The 22,991-nt window shown below is 33.8% G+C and overlaps 1 protein-coding gene across 1 annotated transcript in view; it reads left to right on the plus strand.

The window, feature by feature from the left end:
• The window catches only part of LOC149085226 (gamma-aminobutyric acid receptor subunit beta-like), a 37,578-nt gene extending 14,614 nt beyond the window's left edge, over positions 1-22,964 (plus strand). The window contains exons 6-9 of the mRNA XM_089233103.1: positions 9,891-10,022; positions 12,794-12,946; positions 14,265-14,488; positions 18,653-22,964. Of these exons, the coding sequence (XP_089089229.1) occupies positions 9,891-10,022; positions 12,794-12,946; positions 14,265-14,488; positions 18,653-19,024 (881 nt within the window). The 3' untranslated portion in view covers positions 19,025-22,964. The remainder of the gene's footprint in view (positions 1-9,890; positions 10,023-12,793; positions 12,947-14,264; positions 14,489-18,652) is intronic.
• Positions 22,965-22,991: the final 27 nt, after the last annotated feature.

The following is a 22,991-nucleotide window of genomic DNA, read 5'->3' on the forward strand; positions in this document are numbered from 1 at the left end:
AATTTCCCATGTAAAGGTCGTCGCCCGCTCTCATCACTTCACGTCTCTTGGTTGACCTTTGTGTAACACGAATTCGGGATCTGGCACCTTTGGGACCCTCCTCTGTAGGGTTTCTGGATTTCTCCTTTTGAGTTTTTGCTTCCTTTAAGCCGGAAAGTTCAGTTCCACAAACATAATCTTCACTCACGTCGGAACTTTCGCTTACGCGATGTTCTACACAGAACCTGACATTTCGACTTATTACGACCTTCTTCGATGATTGGTTATAGCAGCGATATGCTTCTGACTCCTCATCATACCCAAGGAAAATCCTTTCTACTCCTGTGTTGTGTCGATCTTTTGACGCCTCTCTGTTGGTACATGAAATTAAAAACTTCTATCCAAAAACTTGTAAGTTCTTGATGGTAGGCTTCCTGTTCGTGTACAGTTTGTAAGGAGTTCTGTCCTTTACTCCAGTTAGAACTCGATTTATAATGTAGTTGGCTGAAATTTCGGTTCAGATATTCACCTCCTCGATCGAATCGAATCATCTTTACTTTTCGTCCGAATTTATTTTTAACAGAACTCAGGTACTGTTTCAGAGCATTAAATACATCTGACTTTTGTATCAACAAATGTACTTGAGTGTACCTTGAATAGTCGTCGATGGTGACAACAAACCGCTTTACAGTTGGTGTGATTGTTTGCATCGGGCCGCACACATCGGTATGAATTGTATCTAACGGCGAGCTCTCGACTCACTCGTGGATTGCGTGGGAAATGGAACTGAAAAAAACGGGAGTGGGAAAAAAGTGGGAAACTCTTGAAAGTTTCCCTTTTGTGCACGTATCGCAAGACATGCTGATACCACAGTCGATGAATTTCAGACATTAACGACTCCTTCAGCATGTATATTCTTGATTGTTTTTGTATCTCTATGATCTTTTTCGATGCCATGTGTGTACGCAATTTTCTTTATGTCTAGTCACTGTATACACCTTATGTAACTGACAACCGTAATGTGTACAGATTTCCGACAGTCACCGATGCCCATCTGCTTTCAATATTTATGAATTTCACAATAATCACCATGAAGGTTCACGGAAGTATCGTGCAAAGTTAACTGATGAACGGATATCAGATTACTGACGACATTAGGAGCCATGGCCCCCACAAAGGGGGGGGGGGGCTGACAGAGCCCGGGACAGTTCTCATCATTTTTTGCTTTTTCACGCTGTAAATTAACTACAGAAGGGGCCCGTGAAAAGTCTGACCAGGGGGGCCCGCAAAAGATCCCAGCCTAGGGGCCCCGCTCCAGGATGTGGGGGCCATGTTAGAAGCATATAGCACATTCGAAAGTAACACTTTTGTGATAGTACCGTCTAAATTTTTCAATACAATATTCCCAGAACCTATGCTTAGCACATGAACTGTTTCACCGTTTGCGACTGTAAGGGATCCGTTTGCTGGCTCCTGGAAGTTCTCTCCGGATGATTCTTTTTCCACTCGATGTATTTCCTGCATCTGCTATTCATGTGTATTTTGCTATTCTTGCTGATGTTGCTTGGTCCAAGGTTTATCATTTCTTTCGGCGAGGATACTGCCTGGATCCGCATGTTGCTGCCTTTATGACATTTTGCTGGACAACAGCAAACGTCAACTCGGTTTCGGCACGTGTTTTCAATGCGGTGATCATTGGGTCGAAACTCCTTGGCAGGCTGCTGAGTAGCATGGTGGTACTCCACTTATCTCATAAGGAATCTTCGCCGAGGTCTCTCAGCTTGAGAACAAGTTCTTGAATGCTGATGACATGCTCGGGAACATTTCCGCCTTTCTCTAACTTCAAGTAACAAATTGTTCTCATCTAGTAAGCCTTGTTGGTGAGGGTGCTCTTCTCGTGATCTCGTGCTTCTCCTTCAAGGCAATCAATTCACATGTATTTTGCTGATTTCCGACCACGGATGTGAATGAGATAATCTTCTTCGACAGTTAGTCCGATATTTATGCTTATGCTTGGCTGTCGGCTTCATCCCATAGATCGAGGACCTTTTGATTCACTTCACCTAGGTCCGGTCTGTCGTTCTCGATGACTTTCTTGAAAAGTTTCTCTTCATCTTCCTTTCTTTTTCGTGCTCTTTTTTCTTTCTTCCCCGCAATGTAAATGCAACCAAACTTTAGTGGGTGTAAATAAATAAAGAAATCAGTAGAAGTTTCACTTTTTTTATATTTCCAGTTAGAATAATTGTGATCATTCCGCTTGGCTATACTATCTTTGATGTTAGTCATTATCATTGCGAAGATTCCTGATGCACACTATAAAACGAATGGAAACTAAACTTCTAACAAGATATCACTACTGCCGTCCCGGCGAGCGTAAAAGCATGTCAAAACGCGACCGTCTGTTTGAGATTCGTCTCTGGGGCGCATAACCTGTGAGCGGGCAGAGTGTGGAAGGGAAAAGATATGACGACGACAGAGAGAAAACGAAATACGCCTTGTCTGACGAACGACATTTACTAGAGGACATCCAAATCGTTGCTCGCGATCACCATGGTGCTCCCTGTAGTACCCAGAGTGCCCGATAATCGTGTTCAATTTCGTGCTCGCGAGCACTTGATCAATGTTCCAATTAAAATACCGTGTAAAAATTGCATTCAGGGATTGAAATAATCCTGATTTCATGCATTCGTATGTTAAACTTGCCGTAAAGTTGCTATTCTTTTGATGACGGGTACAGGCAGTGCTCGCGACTGGAAAAGGTTGAAGACCTCTTTACTAGAGAGAGAAAAATGATGAACATGCATACATATTAGCGGTCAACATGGGGGAAAGAAAACCAAAGTCCCTATTTAGAGAAAGATGTACTCTTCACTAGTTAATACAACATATACAGAAAAACTGGTTAATTTTGTAGAGATACTGATTTTGAAAAAATTTTATCTCTGCCTCTACCGGAACTCGAACCCGGGTCCCTCGAAATATATATGCGCTCCATTGATTAAATATTCTACAGCGTTAGAATTGAAAAATATAAGTCACTGGTTCCTCTCGGTGGTCCTATTGTTTATTCAGTGGTCTCAGACCAGCGGACCAGCAATGATAATAATAATAATAATTTTATTTATTTGACCAGTAGAGTGGACCACCAATGATTTCGAGCGCTGTTCTATCTGTCACCTAAGTTCCCCATGTGAAGCAAAAATTGCGCGCACTGGAAAAAACAAATATACGCATAATAAGAGGGTAAAGAATGATATTACTCCAACAAATGCACCCTCCCACGGGGTTTAATTATCTCAGATTGGTTTGAGGAACATGATTCAGAGTTTCAATTGCTTCAATGACCCCCCCCCCCCTCAGTCACCCGATATCAGCCCAATTGAGCATTGACATTGAAATATATGACATCCATATTTGTTATGGGCATCTTTTCTCAGTCACGCGTTGATCATTTTGTGTATTGTGGCTTTGTATTTGTATTTTTGGGACGTAGTTGAAAGGTCTGTTAGAAGCTCCGAAACACCGCCGTCTAATCTGAGGTAATTAAGAGCTGCCATTTCGTTAGCATGGGCTAATATTTTTCCTCAACGGTTTCAGCAACTTGTAGTGTCCATGCTTAGAAAAATATCTGCTGTCATCAAAGCCAGACGAGGTCCCACACGATATTAGTGGTAAGTAGAAGAGTGTTCCTAATTTTTTGGCCACTGGGTGTATATTATAATATACATAATATAATTTTATTTTATTTATTTAGTAAAGCACCAGTTATTATAAAAACAATAATATATAGTCAAAGCTGCTTATTAGAATCACGGATAATGTTATTCATCATTTGCGTATTGTTACCACTTTTGCAATCAACAAAATGGACTAATATCAGAATGTGAAAAAAAATGCGTTTTGAATATTTTTTTCCGTCGAAATTCTTTTTTTGCGCTTTCTGAAGCTAAGATTAAATCAAACTTATTTTTTCCCTGTAAGTTATCGTTATCAGTCTGCGTGACTATGAAGGAGGCCCTTGTGTTGACAAGCAATTTTAGGTTCGTAGTATTCGCAGTGATCCACGTACGTGTGCACCAATGACCTTCCTATAGTGAAGGCAAATGTGTGACGGAAAAAAAAGCCCTTTCCTTGAGTTCTTGATCAGTTTCGTACAGTTGACCAGATTCAAATTTCTTTTCCCGCGAGACTTTCTCGAGAGATCTATGAAACGTTTGTACATTAAACATAAAATATCGTATTGCGAGGTATACATTAAACAGTTCCATTCTAACGCCTCACAATGGCTGAATAACAAAAATGCAGAATTTCAGCTCAAAAGGAAAAAAACAAAAAAGTCCTGTTTTACAATAGAGAGGAAGAAAAAAAAAATGGAGCGAGATTGAACATTTTTGCAACCAGTTATGGGGGAAAGAAAAACAAAGTTGTCCGTTTTACGAATACCCATTTACCATACATCCCGTTCGAGATAAATGAAATAATAAAATAAACCTATAATTATTATAAATATATATATATTTTATTATTGATTGTAAAATATTTTTTATTTATTATTATTTATTTACATTACATAATTATATTTTTATTAAACAATAACATAAGGACTATTATTATTATTATTATTTATTACAATTACAATATAATAAAATGTAATATATTCAGGGCCGCATAATGGTGCCCGCATGTGGTGGGCCGCATTTAAGATGGTGTTACTTGAAAAATGAAAAAATGCGTATAAATCACATAACTTTCTTTTAATAATACAGTAATAAATTCTACGGTAATAAATTTACTTTAATTATTATGGTAATAAATTTTTGTACGTTAAAAAAAAAATCCTAATTTCTTAATGCAAATGAAACATCGTTGCCTACTATCTGTGGTATTTTTTGCCGAGAGGCTGGAAGAGAAATACAGTGAAATCTCTCTCTCTCTCGGTACTGTATAACTCTGTGAACAATGAAAAGATATCGATGTAGAGGGATTATTGTTATATCGAGAGAGGCAGCAGTTCAACATTAGACTATAGGCATTTGCAAACAAGACTTGAAAAATATCGTTGCAGAGGGATTCATCGTTATATCAGTATGGTTGTAGTGAGGTTCAAGGGCGTAGCGAGGGGGGGGGACTTGGAGGTCTGGTCCCCCCCCCGAAATGTGAGAAAATGACCGAGAAAAGGGAAAAAGATGGCCAAATCCATTGTTCTGTCACTTTGGTCCCCCCCGAACGAAATTTCTGGCTACGCCCCTGGTGAGGTTTCACGTATTTTAAAAAATCTATATTTATATATATGTATATAAAGAGTGTTTGTTTGTGGGTAATTAATACAAATATAGTTTTATTCCAATCTTGATAAAATTTTGCACATTTGACGTTCAAAACAAGAGGAAGGTCACTGTCTACATGAGATCCCCCCCCCCCTCAATTTGTGAAATGGGCAGAGAGCGATATTTGTGTGCGTTTTTTTTTTTGCTTTACTGATGATGATATACTATTCGTGATTTGTGCATATGAATTTGAGGTTAGTTCGTGTATAAAAAGTATCACTCTGAAAAGATAGAATATAGATTTATGTTGCGTCCTAAACAAAAGGCATATAGTCCTCCGACCACGAGATCAATTTTCGCTGCGTCATGTCACGTCACGTCGGATGATTTTATTCAATTTTTTTTTGGTAAAACGATTGCACATCGAGAAAAGTTCATCAGTGACAGAGCTTTCACGATTGGCATGTTCTTCTAGGATAAAATAGAATCGTTTGACGTGACATGACGTGCCGTAGCCAAATCTCATCTCGTGGTAGGAGGACTATACCTCGAGATTCCAGAGGAATGAATGGAAGTTATAAGAAATGGTCGTGTAAAAACCATCTCCTTTCGTAGTTATTTTGACTGTAAACAAGAAATTTTTTAACCTTGGACAGATTTTGTAAAGCCTATGTACAAGAAAAAATGCCCACTGTCGACAAGGCCAATCGGATGCTTTCATGTTAGTGTACCACCGTTCCAGTTTCTTTGGTAGTTACACCAGCCATGAAATTACTGTTAAAAACTAGCAAAAAGGGTGAAGTATCATCGACAAGAGGACATACCTATCGAAAAATTGGAAGTTTTGTACATGTTCAAAATTTATACAATGTGTGTGTGTTCGGTTCCTGCTCGAGAATCCTGCTCAAACTACATGTTTGGGGGGACGGGGTGGACGGAAGGTTAAAAACCAAATAAAAAATGGTTGCATACAAAAAAAATTTTCTTGGCTTCACCTTCCCACCCCGTCCCCCCAAACATGTAGTTTGAGCAGGATTCTCGAGCAGGAACCGAACACACACACATTGTATAAATTTTGAACATTGTTTTTCAGTCCTGGAAAATTTTATTTTATGGAGTGAAACCAATTCCCCCCTCTCCAGACCCTTCAATTTTCGTTTTTTACAAAAAAATATTGATATTTCTGCATAGGCTGACCATATTTGTCAGAGAAAAATACGTGAAATTGGGCTTCGAAATGAGGCTTTTCAAATAGACGTCGTAATCATCATCAGCGTCACCCAGAGGGACAAACACTGGATGATCCCCATAGAGATCAATGTTAAAATTGCCGATTTTAACGTAGAAATGCGGAAATTTAGTGGGATTTTCCGCCACATCAATAATTTTAAAAATTGAATTGAAGTTTTGATTTTCGAAATATTGAGTTCGCTTAGAGATACGAAGCCCACAAAATTGAATATAAAATAATGAGCCAGATCCACTTTTTTGAGGTGGATATCCGTGCAATAACACATTGATTTCAGCTTTTTATTTATATCTTCTCAAGCACGAAAATGAGAATTAATGTCCCCGTATTGTCTTAGATTATCCAATTGCATCTCTCAATCCATATAGTTTAGGATGTTTTGAAATTAATTATGGGTCTCATATAAATTACATTGAAGAAATTCCGCAGCTTTAATTAATCATTTTTTGAAGCAAAAAACAGGCACATCGATAACTTGAACTTAAAAAAGTTTTCGAAATATCAGCTCCCATTAAAAAAAAAAGTTTCATTTCTGTGTTTCTTTAATTCAGGAAAACAGAAAAAACCGGGACTGTCCCGGCAAATACGAGACGTATGGTTACCCCATTTCTACAGTTTCAATTTTGAAATTGAGTAGAATTTAATTCTAGTGTATAGAGAGGGGAAACGATTTTTTTTCTTTTTCTACAAAAACAACCAAAAATTTCCCTCATTCCTTAACATTCCATTGCTGGTGAAGGATATTTACATAACGCGGATGACTGCATATGCTTAAGCTGACGATATTTCCTCGAGAATAATACGGGAAATTCGGTTCTCCAATACGGGACATCGCCAATTTTCGCTAAATTACCACGAAATTTCAAATTATATGGCACAAAATTTTCAAAAACACCCGAAGTAGCTGTTTCGGACCATTCCCCCTCCAAGTTTGAAAATATTCTCAAAATACGTTCGTTTGTGATGATTCGAGAATTCCTCATATTTCGTTTCTGAAAAATCGATTCAATTTTATTTTTTCGTGCCGTCCAGTATAATGAAATCAATGATGGAGCAAATCCTTGAAACTGTACGTAAGTTTTTTTTACATTTTCGAACGCTTGAAAAATTTCTGGAACACACTCTCAATCTTAAACAATTACTAGGGCTATTGGCAACTAAAGGTTCTTTCCGTACGACAGTGTTTCCCAAAGTTTGCGTCACAGCTCCTAGTGGTGTCGTCAACCTTTATCAGGGGCGTCACGGCGAGCTAGAGATATTCATGTGTGAGCCTATTTATGCTTTGAAGAGGTTTTTTATGAGTGAAAATATCCACTAAACTATTATGAGGAGTCGCAGATGAACCATGAACTAAGCAAGAGAGCATCGGGTGACGAAAGTTTGCGAATCACTACCCTACGATATTTAGATAAAGGTAAAGTTAACCACTTTAGATCAAGGATGTAATTTTGCGTCCAAACGCTAGTGGAATAAATTCAAACAAGCTCTCTTTGTTTAGTTTAGATATGTACTCCACATCCATATTTTTTATGGGCATCTTTTTTCAGCCACTTTGTTGGACATTTTGTCTGTTATGGCCTTTGTATTTGCATTTTCTTTCCTCTCTCCATCATCGCGAAGCTTTGTTGCAACCCTATGAAAAAAAATTAGTTCTTTTTACCTCCGTGATGTATCCTTCTACTATATACATTTAAGAGTGAAAGAGAACAGGTAGGTGAGGGTGAAAAGAGAAATCTACTTCGTACCTACTCTCTTATCTGTAAGTATTACAGGTAAGAGAGAGTATAGTATAATATATAAATTATACCTCTTTTACACTTATCTATATTATACTAAGTGCCCACAAACTAGCGAAACGTTTTTCTCGTTTATGGCGCACCAAGTAAGATGTCATTAAGAATATTTCATATTTTTATAAAGGGTGATTCATGACGTAAGCATATCATTCGAACCCCCTCGTCATCAAAAGTTAGCAAACTGGAAACTCCCTCCCCATCGATGCTAACGTAATACTTGAATGACCCCTTAACTCTGTGAACGAAAATTATTTTTTACTTTTTTCTTTTACTAGGGTGACCATACGTCCCGTATTTCCCGGGACAGTCTCGACTTTTGTAAAAGTGTCCAGGCTTTTCACGTATTTTCAACGAAGAAAGCTTGACTTTTTATTATTTAAACCAACGAATAAAATTACCTTCCCAACTCAGAGATTATGTTACGATAATTACGACTACAAATAAGAATATTCATCTCACATATTTGTCATGTTTTTTACTTTAATTTACTCCAATTTGAAGTGCCGCTTCATTTCCTGCGATTGGCGACTTTTCTGTGATTTTAGCATGAGTTGGCAAGTACGCTTACTTTTGGCATCATTTTTGGCGACAATCGGCTATGATCCGTATTTTCCCGTATTCAGAAGCTCGATTTCCCGTATGTTTCTCGAGCAAATATGGTCAGCCTACTCATGACGGTTTGACGAGAAAAAAAAATAAGTATTACATATATATACAGAGATAAGGTGGTTGAAAGAAAAAGAAAAAAGAATGGAGAAAACTATGTGTGTGTGTTCCTCTGATCTTTTTCCCCTTCATTTCCTATATGTTAACAATAATACTTTTCTCCACTTTTAAATACCACTTTTTGAGATTTATCTCTGGTAGTACACATCTCAACTACACATCATCCAAAAATTTTTGACAAAAGTTAAAGTCTGGAAGTAAAGAAGTTAATTAATTAAATCATTTGTGTCCAAATTATTTTTACCTCTTCCCTCCTCCCAAAAAATTCTGGTAATGACCAAATGAAAAAAAAATTAAATTAACCAAAACAGTTGAAAAATTAAATTAATTAAAAAATGGAATTAAAACTTTTCATAACTCATCATAGCCGTAGTCCCCTCAACTGGAAGAAGTGCTCCCAAAAATACATCTGAGTTGCCAGAACTTTCAAAGTTGAATGAAAAATCAGCACACGGCGAACCCCCAACAAAGAATCTGGAGGGGGGGGGTTGCCAAATTCGACCTTGCTTTCCTTTGTCTGTTGATGGCTTGTCATATATTAAGGAGGCAGGGTCTAAAATATTTGTTTATTGTACCTCACCAAGTAAGTAGATTGTCATCATACCCCCATGGAAGCTTTACTTTTGCGAAAAGTGGAAAATTATGAAGAACGGACAAGCTATTTCATTTTCACAACTATATTATCAATGATTTTTATAAAGGTGAAAGCTTATAGAAAACTTTAGTTCTCCTCCTAATTTTTTGGGAAGCAACCAGGTAGCAAAATTATTTGATAAAAATAATCAATATGAATAAAATATCTTGTGTATGTGTCAGTAAATGAAATAAAAATTTTCATTGATTTTATTTAAATATTCTGTATTTTAATTTAAGATGGATACACAGTTGACGATGTAGTGATGTACTGGATGGATGATGCAGTGTTGGGAGTTGAAAAGGCAGAGTTACCTCAGTTCTCTATAATTGGCTTTGGAACAACGGATAGAAAAGAAGAACTTGCCACTGGTCTGTGAACTAACCTAAAAACTATTTTAATTTTGTTTCAATTTTTTTTCATTTCTGTTATGGTTTTAATGGACTTTAGATTGACTGCATAAAATTGTCTATAAATCATGTACATCCAGAGGTGTAGTAAGGTCGGTTGATTTCCGAGACACAGAAGAAAATATTGGGCCCCTCAAATTAGAAAAAGTGTAAAGTTGGGGTTTTACAGGGCCTCTCAGCAGACAAGCCAAGGGCACACAGCCAGTGCACCCACTGTTAAATCCACCTCTGTATACATTATCTGTAATATATATGTATATCTGGAGGTATAAAGAGCATTATGTCTATTTTTATCAATATTGGGATAACGCTGTTAATTTGCAGTACTTTCATTACACTACACATAAGTATAGGACACTGAATCCTATGTCAATAAATTACAGAAATATTCACTTTATAAAATGAGAAAGCTCTATGGAAAGACACTAAAAGAAATCTTTAGATAGCTCTCCTGTAAAATTTCCCATTCGTAACATGGTACTCGTCCCTTCGGAATACAAATATGAAGAGATAAGTCTTAAATTTTTCTTCACCAACATTGCTATCTATAATTAATTGTCATTCATTTCAAGCACAGAATGTACATTTAACACATATTCACACATAATCAATCATAAATTTTTAGATACATATTTACTTAAAAATTCTGTACTTTGTGTGGTGCAATTGTTCAATTTGTGTGGGTGCAATATTCTTGAAATTTTCTAAAAATCACTAATCTAATTTCTAATAAATTCACTAATCTCATATATAACACTACAATACTGAAACGTGAAACTTTAAAGTCATCATGCCATTTTACACACTTACATGAAAATCATAGTGCTAGATCTCATTATCACGGAGCCTCCTGTATATCTCAGACAAAATAGAAATATTAAAATGGAAATAAAGTGTAGAGAAGATGAAGTGTGCATACCTATAAATAGGCTTACCTATTCAAATTTATACATGTTGATCTGAAGTATTGACATCTTGATACATTGAAATGTAGTTATGGAATGGAAAATAGAAATAAATTTTAATTTTAATAAAATGGAGAATATTCATCTGATTGGTTATTTGACAGAGTTTCAATACTGCCCAAAAATGTGAAGTTTAAGAAGCTTACTTGAAAACTGTTACCTTTAAGTCCTTTCTTAGAATGTAGAAGTGCATTAGCAAAATAATATGTAGCCCTATTGTACATGCACTTGATATAATCAATGCTCAATTTATGCACTGATGTGTTCTTATGAACTAGTCCTGCGCCAACAATATGCCATTTGTCTGAACATCTTTCTCATTTGTGAACTTTTGATTTTATGAACAAATTGTTTAAGTTTGCACGAGCTTGCAAAAAATGAACACTGATTGTGCTATATTCAAAAATTTGTGAAATTTAAAGCAACGATGTTGATTAATATCAATCCAATATAATCACCAAGAAGCAGTTTGGATAAATGGTATCAAATATATAACCGTATGTAACAGTCAGACTATAATTCAATTTGAAGTAGTGCAAAATCTAAAATGAATCCCAAATGAATTATAAAATTGCAAATAATAATATAAGATGAAAAGCTGGAAATTGAAGAATGCATAAAAAGCAAGGGCTCTGAACAACACATACTGGCAAAAAGCAAAACATTTCTGAGACTACTTTAACATCCTCAGACCCTGCATTGCCTGTGGGAGACACTAAACAGCAAATTAAAAAAAAAGTCCACCTAGCTAAATGAAATGCTCACAGAGAGCTTAAATTAGGTCTAGATGTTATAAACATTTGGTAGTAACATATTGAATATGTTAGCACTAAATTTTAAATGTCATACTCATCTGTTGGCAGAAATGAATTTCAAGTAGTTTCGCAGTTAAAAATAAATGTTTTTTAATGTAAAATTGAAAATGAATTTGAGGACATGGGGAAGAGGTTAAGATTAAACCTAAAATAAAGTTTTCGATCTGCTATGTTTTGCCATGATGTATATACAGAAAGACAGACATGAAATGCATCAAAATATAAATTAATAATATCTAATTCAATCAAACGTGGATATAGAATTAAATGTGACATACAAAATACACTAAAAATATATAAAAACAAAAATGCGGGAAATGTAGAATGAAAAAGGTGATTGTGTATATTAATGTAAATAAGCTTGCCTCTGGTTATTAATAATATGATATTTAAGTATATTTTAATTGAAATGGTCAAATATGTTTAAGGTACATTTTTTGTTTAAACTATATATAATTAATGAAGTTTAAAAACTCAAAAACAATTCAAATGAAGTAGAAAAATATGAAATTATACAAAAATAGCATACATTATATATGTATTCTTATTAGGCTATATATGTATATATATTGCATTTGTTATAATATGCAAGTGATATGCTTTTATTCAAAATTAAGAAATCTGCATTTTAACAAAAATAATGTTTCTCATGAATGAAGTGCTTTGGTAGATGAAGAAATGTTTTGATATAATAAGCAAATATCATCTCAACTTCTAAAACTATCCAGTTTCAAACTCATCTGAACAACATTTGAAAATGTTGATTCTTCTTTCATATGAATGGCTCTTACTACTAGTTTAACTGAATAATTTTTTAATTTATTTGGTTATATTCTTTTGAATCTCTCTAAATCAAAAGAATTTTCATATATTTAATTATTTTCATGTTTTGTTGTGAGTTCATTAGCTATGCAGATGAATAATGATTTAAAAGTTTGAATTGAATTTTCAGGGACATATCAGCGATTATCACTCAGCTTTAAACTCAAAAGAAACATTGGCTACTTCATATTTCAAACATATCTTCCATCTATTTTGATTGTCATGCTCTCATGGGTATCTTTTTGGATCAATCATGAAGCAACATCTGCCAGAGTTGCCTTAGGTAATTTCTAAGCCTCAACAGCATAATCATTATAAATTATGTATATTCTGTTGATAATTTTCAAAAATGTTTGATTGGATATAATAAATTATAGTGTAATAATACACACAAGCATAAATAGAATTAATTTTTCAAAAAATTTGGCTGGAAATATTTTTCTCAATATTTTTGTGCATTTCATCTAAACACTGAAAGAAAATGTGAAAGTAAAATTACCAGCATTTAATAATTAAGTTTATGATAGTGATTTACAAAGCAATTACCAACAAGTTTATGTTTACGGTGGTGAAAAGTATTGTATATGTGACATTTCCTCTCTCCCATGCATCAACTAACATGTAGCATTGTAGATTTCAACCATTAAGAAATTCAGTTGCAATATGTAGATTTTTTCCTTTCAGAGTAGCCGCACAAAGAAAACATTGGGATGACCGTCTATAATGGCCGTCATTGGGATGAAAAATAATAAAAGTTGTAGCGGTTTTAAAATCCTCTGAAAAAATATTGTTATAGAGGGGTTTATATCATAGTGAAGGATATCATAATATCGAGATAAGTTTAACATTACAGACTTATAGGTTATAGGTCTATAGGTTATTCCAAACAAGTTTTGAAAAAATACTGCTGTAGAAGGATTTATTGTTATATCGAGTATCGTTGTAGCGAGGTTTCACTGTATATGTATCTGTTTTTTGGGTATTGTAAATAAATTGAGCATAAGATTTTTTTTGTAACATTGCAAACCGTTATTTTGATACGCCCCCATGAAATGTGTTTTGCCTGTCATGAAACCTCTATTTGGCAGTCACCTCTGTAGATAACCACTTTTTTGTGGAATGCCAAGTGGCTGTCTTGGAGAAGTTTCACTGTATAATATAATGCATAAAATAGAGGATAAAAATAGATGCAAATCATAAAAATTCTACTGGGTCTATATGATCTGATGTAATCTAATGCATCATGATTTTAAGTTGATATATATATATATTTATGCTAAATAATTTAGGTCATTATAGTAGAAAAATACTTCATTGTTATTTTAGTTCTACTTGGACATTAATGATTGAATATGTTGTTATTTATTATTTATCATAGGCCAGGTTGTTCTCAAACTATGCGCCTCCAATCTTTGTCAGGAGTGCCTTACAACGGTGGCCCACAAAGGCTTTTTAAAGAGATTCTTTGTTAAACTGTTGTGGGCAGCCGCGGATAAGCGTTGATTAGGGTAAGGGGCTTTGCGGGTGGAAAAAGTTGAGAAAAGTAGTAATTTATTTACTATTGAAAATTTTTTTTTTTGTTCTACAATCTGTTTTTATAGGTATAACCACTGTGCTTACCATGACAACAATTAGCACTGGAGTTCGATCTTCTTTACCAAGGATATCATATGTGAAAGCTATTGATATTTACTTAGTCATGTGTTTCGTCTTTGTGTTCACTGCTCTCCTAGAATATGCAGCTGTTAACTATACATACTGGGGTGGAAGAGCCAAGAAAAAGCCAGTAAAAAAAATGAAAGAATCTACTCGTTCTACTGAAACGGTATAAAGTAATATGATTTGCTCAGTTACAATGAAATGAATTATTTTAACACACAATTACAAGAATAATATTTTATTTCATTTTATTTACCTTTTTCATCTTTGAGGAGTTTTGTAAAGGTTTAAGACTTTTTGGGCATTATTTTCAAAAGAACTTGGATACCTAATAAATTTTACCATATAGTTATTATTAAGCAATTTTCTGTTGTCAACATAATTTTCACTGTCTATCTTCATATAAACTACCAAAAAGGTTGTTTATAACAACTAATTCAATTGTCTAAAACATTGCGATGATTTTACATTAGAGTGACAAAAATTTCTTTATCCATCTGTCCTTTTTTGGGAATTTGTGAAGAACAAAGGCATGTTTGTAGGATATTGAAACACTGACTGAACTGGACTACTTGTTAGATGATAAAAAAAAACTTTGCTTTAAAATTGACAGATTTTGAGAGATTGCTAATTTTTTTTAAACATATTTTAACACACAGTGGCGGCTTAAGCGGGGGTGCAAGGGGTTCGGTGCACCCGGGCAGCAGATTGTAAGAGGCGGCAGCCTAGGTTTTTGTTTATACTTCTAAATTTTTAAATTTTGGAATAACAAAAATTAATGAGACACAGCACGCTGTCACTCTTTTGTCGCAGATGAGCTTAAGCCACTCCTGTTAACACATAATGTCATTTTGAGTCCATCAATATAAAAACTAAGAATAATAGGATAACCTAGATACTTTAAGAAGTATAAGAAATATTACATATACAAGCTTGTTTGACTTATAATATATTGATAAATGGTTTATTTCATCAGACTGCAAGATTCAAAACTGAAAGAAAAAAAATTGACTTCAAAATGTAAATGTTCAGAAAATGAGAACATATCAATTAGATTTAAAACATCAAACAATGTACAAAGTGTCATTTTTATGAAATAGGCCTAATATTTTTTTAAATCTAATATGACTATAAATCACATTTTTGCTACTTATAGTTCCAGCTCCTTAGACATCTTTGGAAGCTTTGAGATAATCTGTAAAACTATTTCTATGGCATATTCTTTTACGGAATCGTTGTGAAAGTAGCAATAATTTAAGAAATTTGTAAATATGGAGAAGGACATGCTAGCGGATCACACCAAGATAGAAAAACTCACTATCATAAAAAAAATTCCTTCAAATATTGTAAGTAGATAGTTGTGTATGATAGACAAGATTCAACATTTTAATGAATATTTTCAGAAAATCAGATTATAATGTTGAGAACTTAATGCAAAACAGATGGAAGTGAACACATCAATGGTAGAAACATCAGTGAAAAAGTAACATTGAATTATGAAAAGTTAGAAACAGATTTGAAAAAAAACCTTACTGTATTCAAGAGTTTGAAAAAAAATTTGGTTATTAACACATTCATATAAGGCTAATGTTATATTAATAATTATAATATAATATAATAATAATAATAATAATAATATTATTATTATTATAATTATTACTATTTAATGTCTCATTTATATAAAGTGATATAAAGGTATTTCAACATATGTGTAAAACAAGAGTTCTCGTTTCTTGATGACAATGCTTATTTTTTAAAAACGAGAATATTCATTTCCTGATGTGAATGCGTTAACAACTATGAAGCCAATTGCCATATTTAGGAAAAAAACAGTTTTTCAGAATGCATTCATATACTGCACTGGTAACTATGATGAATTACTTGTGAAATTTAGAGGATACTACGTGAAATTCTAGTGGTGAACATATCAGCAACTGATTTAGGAAATGAAGATATATTTTCATTTATTTTTCTACTACTGCGTATTACTGTATTACATGGCATTACTTGATTGAAAAATAGGTACAAATTTTAATTTGTAGAAAAGTAACATAGAATAGCAAGTAAAGCAAATATCTTTGGTAATAGACACTATCCCTAGTTGCCTCAGCCTAGTTAGAGCCTGGATATATGTAGGCTATATGGTATTGTAAAAGCCTGGAGAAAGGAAAACCTTATGTTATATGAAAGCTAACTGTTAAATGCCTAAAAAATACTTTTGAATGTATAATCACATGCTAGGCTTTTAGCAGACCATTTACCAACACCAGTCAGTGAATAGCTTTCCTCCTTTTTTTAAACTGGTATTGAAGCAAACACTTAAATTTTTAGTGCCTTAGTGCTGTTTTTGGTGAGTGAGGAGACGAAACGTTTTCGGGGGGGGGGGGGCAAACCCACCCACAGAAAGCTATAATTTTTTTAATTTCTTCTAAAAGGGCGTCACCTACTGTCCTAAAGTTGAAGAATGTGTACACTGTCATGGCCCATACACAATATAGATCTATATATCTCTGACTATGCCTTTTTAGCCAGATATAGAACAATATCGGGGTTTGATATAGACCAATATTGGAAACTTTGAAATTTTATAAATACAAATGCCTTAACAGACAAAATGCCCATATGAAAAAATATATATATAAAAAATATGGACGTTGAATACACATCTGAAATACATAAAAAATATAGCAACCCAATAAGAGCAATAAAAAACCAGTAATTATGATAAAATATAAATATACTGCTCATAAAGAAATATGGTTGTCACATCAAAGTATGGATAGTTGCTCGATTTATCCCAATATGTTTATCCTATTTCATTTTAAATGTGTCAGTTGTGTTAGAATTCATGCCCCCCCCCCTCCAGAGGTAAGCTATTTCATTTATTCCCAACCCTATCAGAGAAAAACTCCCTCTGACACCACATCTTGGAAATGACAATTAACAATCAATACTGGTATCCCCTTGTTGAAGCAGTTGATTGGCGATGAATTAATAAATTTCATTATATATATATATATATATATATAGAAAATTTCCAGTTGACCATAATCCATTGTCACCTGTCTTGCTCGAAATCTCATGTAAAAATGCTTCAAGAGTTTACCAGGTTGAAAATCAACATAAACAACATTGATATTTTTGCTCATACCCAAAGCCATACCCAATCATGGGATCATAGAAGCAAAGGAGATTGGTTAGACATGACATTCCCTTTCTGAACCCATGATGGTTATCCGACAATACATTATTCTCATCTATTCACTTCATCAATTGTTTTTTTATAATAATTAGCAAAATTTTCGAGGGAGAGCTCATCAAACTCACTGGACGATAATTGGGCATGGCTTCTCTATTACCCTTTTTAAATATTGGAATCACATTAGCAAGCTTCCAATCCTTTTGGACAATATCGTCAGCAACACTACTCGTGTAAATTTGTGTGACTGGCACCAACAATACATTAGCAGATTCCTTGAGAACCGTAGGATAGATATCATCTGGTCCTGGTGCTTTGCTTGCGCATACACATTTTTAAGACTTCCACATCTTCTACTTGAATTTCATTGAGGACTTTGTCACTCCATGCCGCAGTACTTTGTATATCGCCTTCACACTATTTGAAAAAGTCATTGAAAGCACTACACATACCTACATTGCCCTCTACCCTAGACTGTCGTAATTTGAGGAGGACGATAACTGTCCCCTTACATCCATTATTGATGTACCTGAAAAATGATTTTGGGTCAGAACCAATGTTATCTGCCAACCTAGATTCAACTTCTCTTTTACTATCCCTTATCACTTTCTTCCATGCCCTTATCACTTTCTTCCATGCCCTTTTTCCTTCTCCCACTTTTGCATTCTCTGAATGCCCTTCTCTTTTCAAGATAAAGACTACACGCACCCTTTGCTTTTCAAGATAAAGGCTACACACACCCTTCTCTTTCCAAGATAAAGGCTACACACACCCTTCTCTTTTCAAGATAAAGATTACACACTTTAGCTGTGAACCAAAGGGGTTGTAATGAACAAACACGCTTTTTTACGAACAAAGGGTATGACACTGTGCAAAACAGAGGAGAGTTTTGTTAAGATATAGACCTATATCTTTGTGCTACTGGATTAAGTCCTGATGCAATCTCCATTGTGTTTATATATTCTTTCTATAATAATAACTGCTTTATTATGATATGTTTCTCTGGTCTCTTGAGTTTTATCAGTTTAATTCAATAAATTATAGAGTTTACAGTTTTGACTGACATCCAGGATTACACCATAACATGTTATAAATTAAGTATAAATATTCTAAATAACCAAAATCTTTCAGAATGAAGAGATAATTGAACTTCAAGATATTCGGATGTCTCCAATTCCATGCCTTCGAAATAGACATAAGAAGTCCTCAGTGTCTTCATCTCACACAAGTGAAGCTCGGTTTCCACCATCATTCAGAATGAGTAACATGGGACCAAGAGTGCCTTACTCTCCACGTTCTTACAGTAGAAAAAGTCGCTCAGAATATAGTAGTGTTCCAAGAAGACCAAGAGTTTTACAAAGCATCAGAAGAGGAGCCAGTGCTTTACGTATCGCTATACCAAAGATAAAAGATGTTAATATGATAGACAAATATTCAAGAGTTATATTTCCACTTTCATTCATTATTTTTAATGGAATTTATTGGAGTTTTTACTTATTGTAGTTGACTGTGATTCACTGATTGCTGAAATAATCACTTTCTTAATACAAGATAAGCGTTGCACTTGCATATAGTTCTTGTAATGATGTTATTATGGTGTTGTATATTCTATTCTGATGTTGAATTTTCTTTCTTCCATTTAAATGTAACAAATACAGGCTGAAAGTTAAAGAAAGATTTACAAAAACAAAACATGTTCCACTAACTGGAATAAATTTATCTGGATTCTGTAATCTCAAATATTTGACATATCTCAAAGAAAAAAAGTATATATAATACGACTGGATGACATGACACCTAATAAGAATAATGCCCATCATGACATCAAAGATTCTGTATACAATATTTATCATAAGTCAATTAACTAAAACCTATTAAAATATTTTCCTGGAAAAACCAATGAGGAATATGACCAAGTATCTGATCAGCTAATAAAATTTTTAAAGGCTACAAGGTCATTTTAAGTTAATGTTTGCACTCAGCTCTAGTGGTTTACACCATCAGGTGGTGTTTGCTGATCTTATACTTCAAGAGCTATGAACATCTGATGATGTTAACCAGTACAGTCATGGAAACATTGAGTACAAATTGAAATCTACAACCAACTTGTGCTCCAAAAATATTCTTTGAGTAAACTGTCATATGCAATGAAATCAGTTATTTTTTCCGTATGATACCTTTATTGAAATGCTCTTGTGTTTGGTTTGTATAATTGTACACTTATGGTAAATCAGATGTTATGCTGTACAATCTTATGGAATTTAAAAAAATGCTAAGTGTCAATAGGTAACCATTTGATAGATACCCTTCAAGACAGGGCCGTAGCGTACCTTCTTGGGGCCCCGGGGCAGACATTTTTCTTGGGGCCCTTTAAAGAAAAAAATATACAAAATAAATGTGAACAAAATTTTCTGTCAGATCCCATTCGGTTTGGTGCCGGGGAAGTACCCTGGTTTCCCCATCCTAGTTACGGCCTTGCTTCAAGAAGTCTTTAGATATTATAAGATAATAACTAAAAAATCATTTTTAACCAGCAGAATTGACACAGGATGTAAAATCCTTTAATTTGCACCAGAAATATGTGTATATACATGTTAAACTTATACAAATACCCCCGTAAGATTTTTCAAGCATTCTATTATTGAAACCAGTGTGAAAGAATATGAAAGAAATAATTCCTAACTGTGCATATTTTTGCAACAACATTTATTATAGTCCGGTGATTCTCAAAAGCATTTTGTATAAAAACACATTATGTATAAGCACATTATTTTTATGGCTGATAAACGCTCCTCATATTTATGATATCTAATTTTTACTATTAGCTTAACTATGATTTCAGTATTTGCAGTGAAGCTGATAATCCAATATCCATTTGATCATTCCAAAAAAGAGGGACTCAACAGTAAACTTTACATGCTTCAAAATGATTCTAGAACTTTTAAAATGTATATTTGATAATTTATGTGTTCTAATTTAGCAGGATGAGAAACAGTTTTTGTTAACTATATGAGTTATTTATTGCATTATGGATGTGTAAACTTCCATTCTGTTTTCTATATTGCTCTGGACAAAGGTTTAATATAGATTTTTAAATAAATAGTAAAAAAAGCTATCCAATTTAGATCATTTAAAATTTTTTAATGAAATTCATCAACCAGATATACCAGCCGATATACCATCACAATCTCATTTTTGAAGAAAGTATCAATTTCTTTGAAGTCTTAGAAGCATGATGCAATGCAAACGTTAAGGATATAAGACATTCATGGCCATTTGTCTGGAAATTGTGAAAGTTATTTTCATTTTTCTGGTGAAATTGCATCAATCCATTGCATCTGCCTATCGCTAGAGAAAGTGAAATGCCGAAAAAATCATCATGATCATATCAGCTTAATAACTTAAATAAGTCTTGCTATGCAAAACATACAGTATTTTTATACTCATGTAAATTTGAATTGTTTAAAAACTCAAAAAGGAAAAAAACTGCTTTCATACCTTTGGGAATGAAAATGATACAAAAATTTAAGTGTGATAAATATAAGAAATTTCTTTTAATGCTGATTGCCAATAGCATTCAGAGTTATTTTTTTCTCTATAACTACGAGAAAATTTAACTTTTTCACTCAGTTAAGTTCAGTTTATACAAATACAAGGCCACAACAGGCAAAATGCCCAACGAGGTGGCTGAGAAAAAGAAGCCAACCCAATCAGAAATGCAATTATAAGAACTAGAAGCAATATATATACATGATAAAATATTACACAATGCCCATAAAATATATTTATGGTTTGTCTTATTCTAAGTATGGATAGCTATTATATTTACCCCACTTTTCTTTATTTATGACTCTTCATCAGTTGAAATATAAAATGTATTATGTGAAACACTAGTTTATGATGTGACTTCAGCAGACAAATTGTGTCCAATAGAGTTAGCGAAGTGGGAAAAAATATCCAATGAGATATTGACTAGAATGTCAACAATCTTTTTTTTAAAATCAAATATCGAGTCATATCTTTCTTTTTTCCTGCATATGGTGTTGACTTTCCAAGGGTAATTTTTTTTACCCTAATATATTTAGACATTATGAATTATGGTTATTTACAATTATTTAAAGTTAGCAAAATAAATATTTTTTATTCTTATTTCTCAAAGCCACCTATCCTTACTTCATTTCTCCAGAGTATTTTAGAAAGCAAGACACAGAATGGATGATGATCATTTGATTTAAATCTCTTTTTGTTCAACATTTTATTTTTTCAATATGATTATTTTATTACCACATTTATACGATTTAAATGAAATTTAACTATCATTTTTTCTCTCTCACTCACTCACTCAACTTGTATTTTTTTAAAATTGTTGTGTTTATTTTAGTTCTATGCAGATTATAGGCGGAGATACGGGAAGGGGGGGGTGGGGGCATTGAACCCCCAGCATCATATATGGCGTCGACTGATCTAATGTATATATGCATATATGAGTTGACATCATCATCATCATTGTGCCCCCCAGACTTCCAAGTCTATCTCCACCTATAATGCAGATCTTATGATCTCATTTTATGATCATTTCAAGGTTCTCTGAACTTAATTGTTTTAAACTGTATATAATATGTGCTGTCGTCTTTTTGAAAGAAAAATTTGATGGGGGAAAAGTTACTTTGTTGAAGAAGCTTTGAAAAATGTTCTAAAATGTTCTTGCTTCATGTGTTTGTAAATTTTTTCTATAACAGATGTTATTGTTTTTCTTCATCAGAGATGTGTCTTTTGTTATATGTATATAAGCTCATGGAATGGTCTTTTGAAGAGTTTCACAGTTATTGCACATAAGAAGCTCTTAATTATATTTTCTCCTAAATCCTATTTTTATAATGTAGGGCAGGGGTTCTCAAACTTTTTCCACCCGCAGTGCCTCTTTCCCTAATCATCACTTATCTGTGGCTCCCTAGAGCAGTTTAACAAAGTGTCTCTTTAAAAACCTTCATTAGTCCAACCTGACAAAGGTTGGAGGTTCACCAGGGCTCCGCGGGGCACAGTTTGAGAACCCTGTAATGTAGGATATTTTATGCATTACTGAAACAGAACAATATTAAGTAGCGAGAGACTTCACTTTTTATTTCATTAGTATGACATAAGCTTTGAACCTATTGAACCTGAGTTATTTAATGATTTCTGACTAACATCAGATATATTTTCATACTTTAATAGCTAAAATGTTTTAAGAAAATGAGTTACACATTGAATGTCTTTTACACATGCATGAATATTATCTACACCGATAATTATTTTAATCATGTTGTTATAAAATTCATCAGTTATGAAATGTGATATGCATCTGTATTTTAGAGTGTTACTGCTACATTGTGAAAAATCTACATGAACTTTGTACAGCAGAGTTATTGGCACTTTTACCTTCATAAAATTCTTATTTAGTAAAACCCAATTCATTTATATATAAGGACAA

Source organism: Pholcus phalangioides, unplaced genomic scaffold, assembly GCF_987345545.1.
Source record: "Pholcus phalangioides strain wild (caught in Gottingen) unplaced genomic scaffold, Ppha-v1.0 ptg000007l_1, whole genome shotgun sequence".
Classification (NCBI taxonomy): Eukaryota; Metazoa; Arthropoda; class Arachnida; order Araneae; family Pholcidae; genus Pholcus; species Pholcus phalangioides.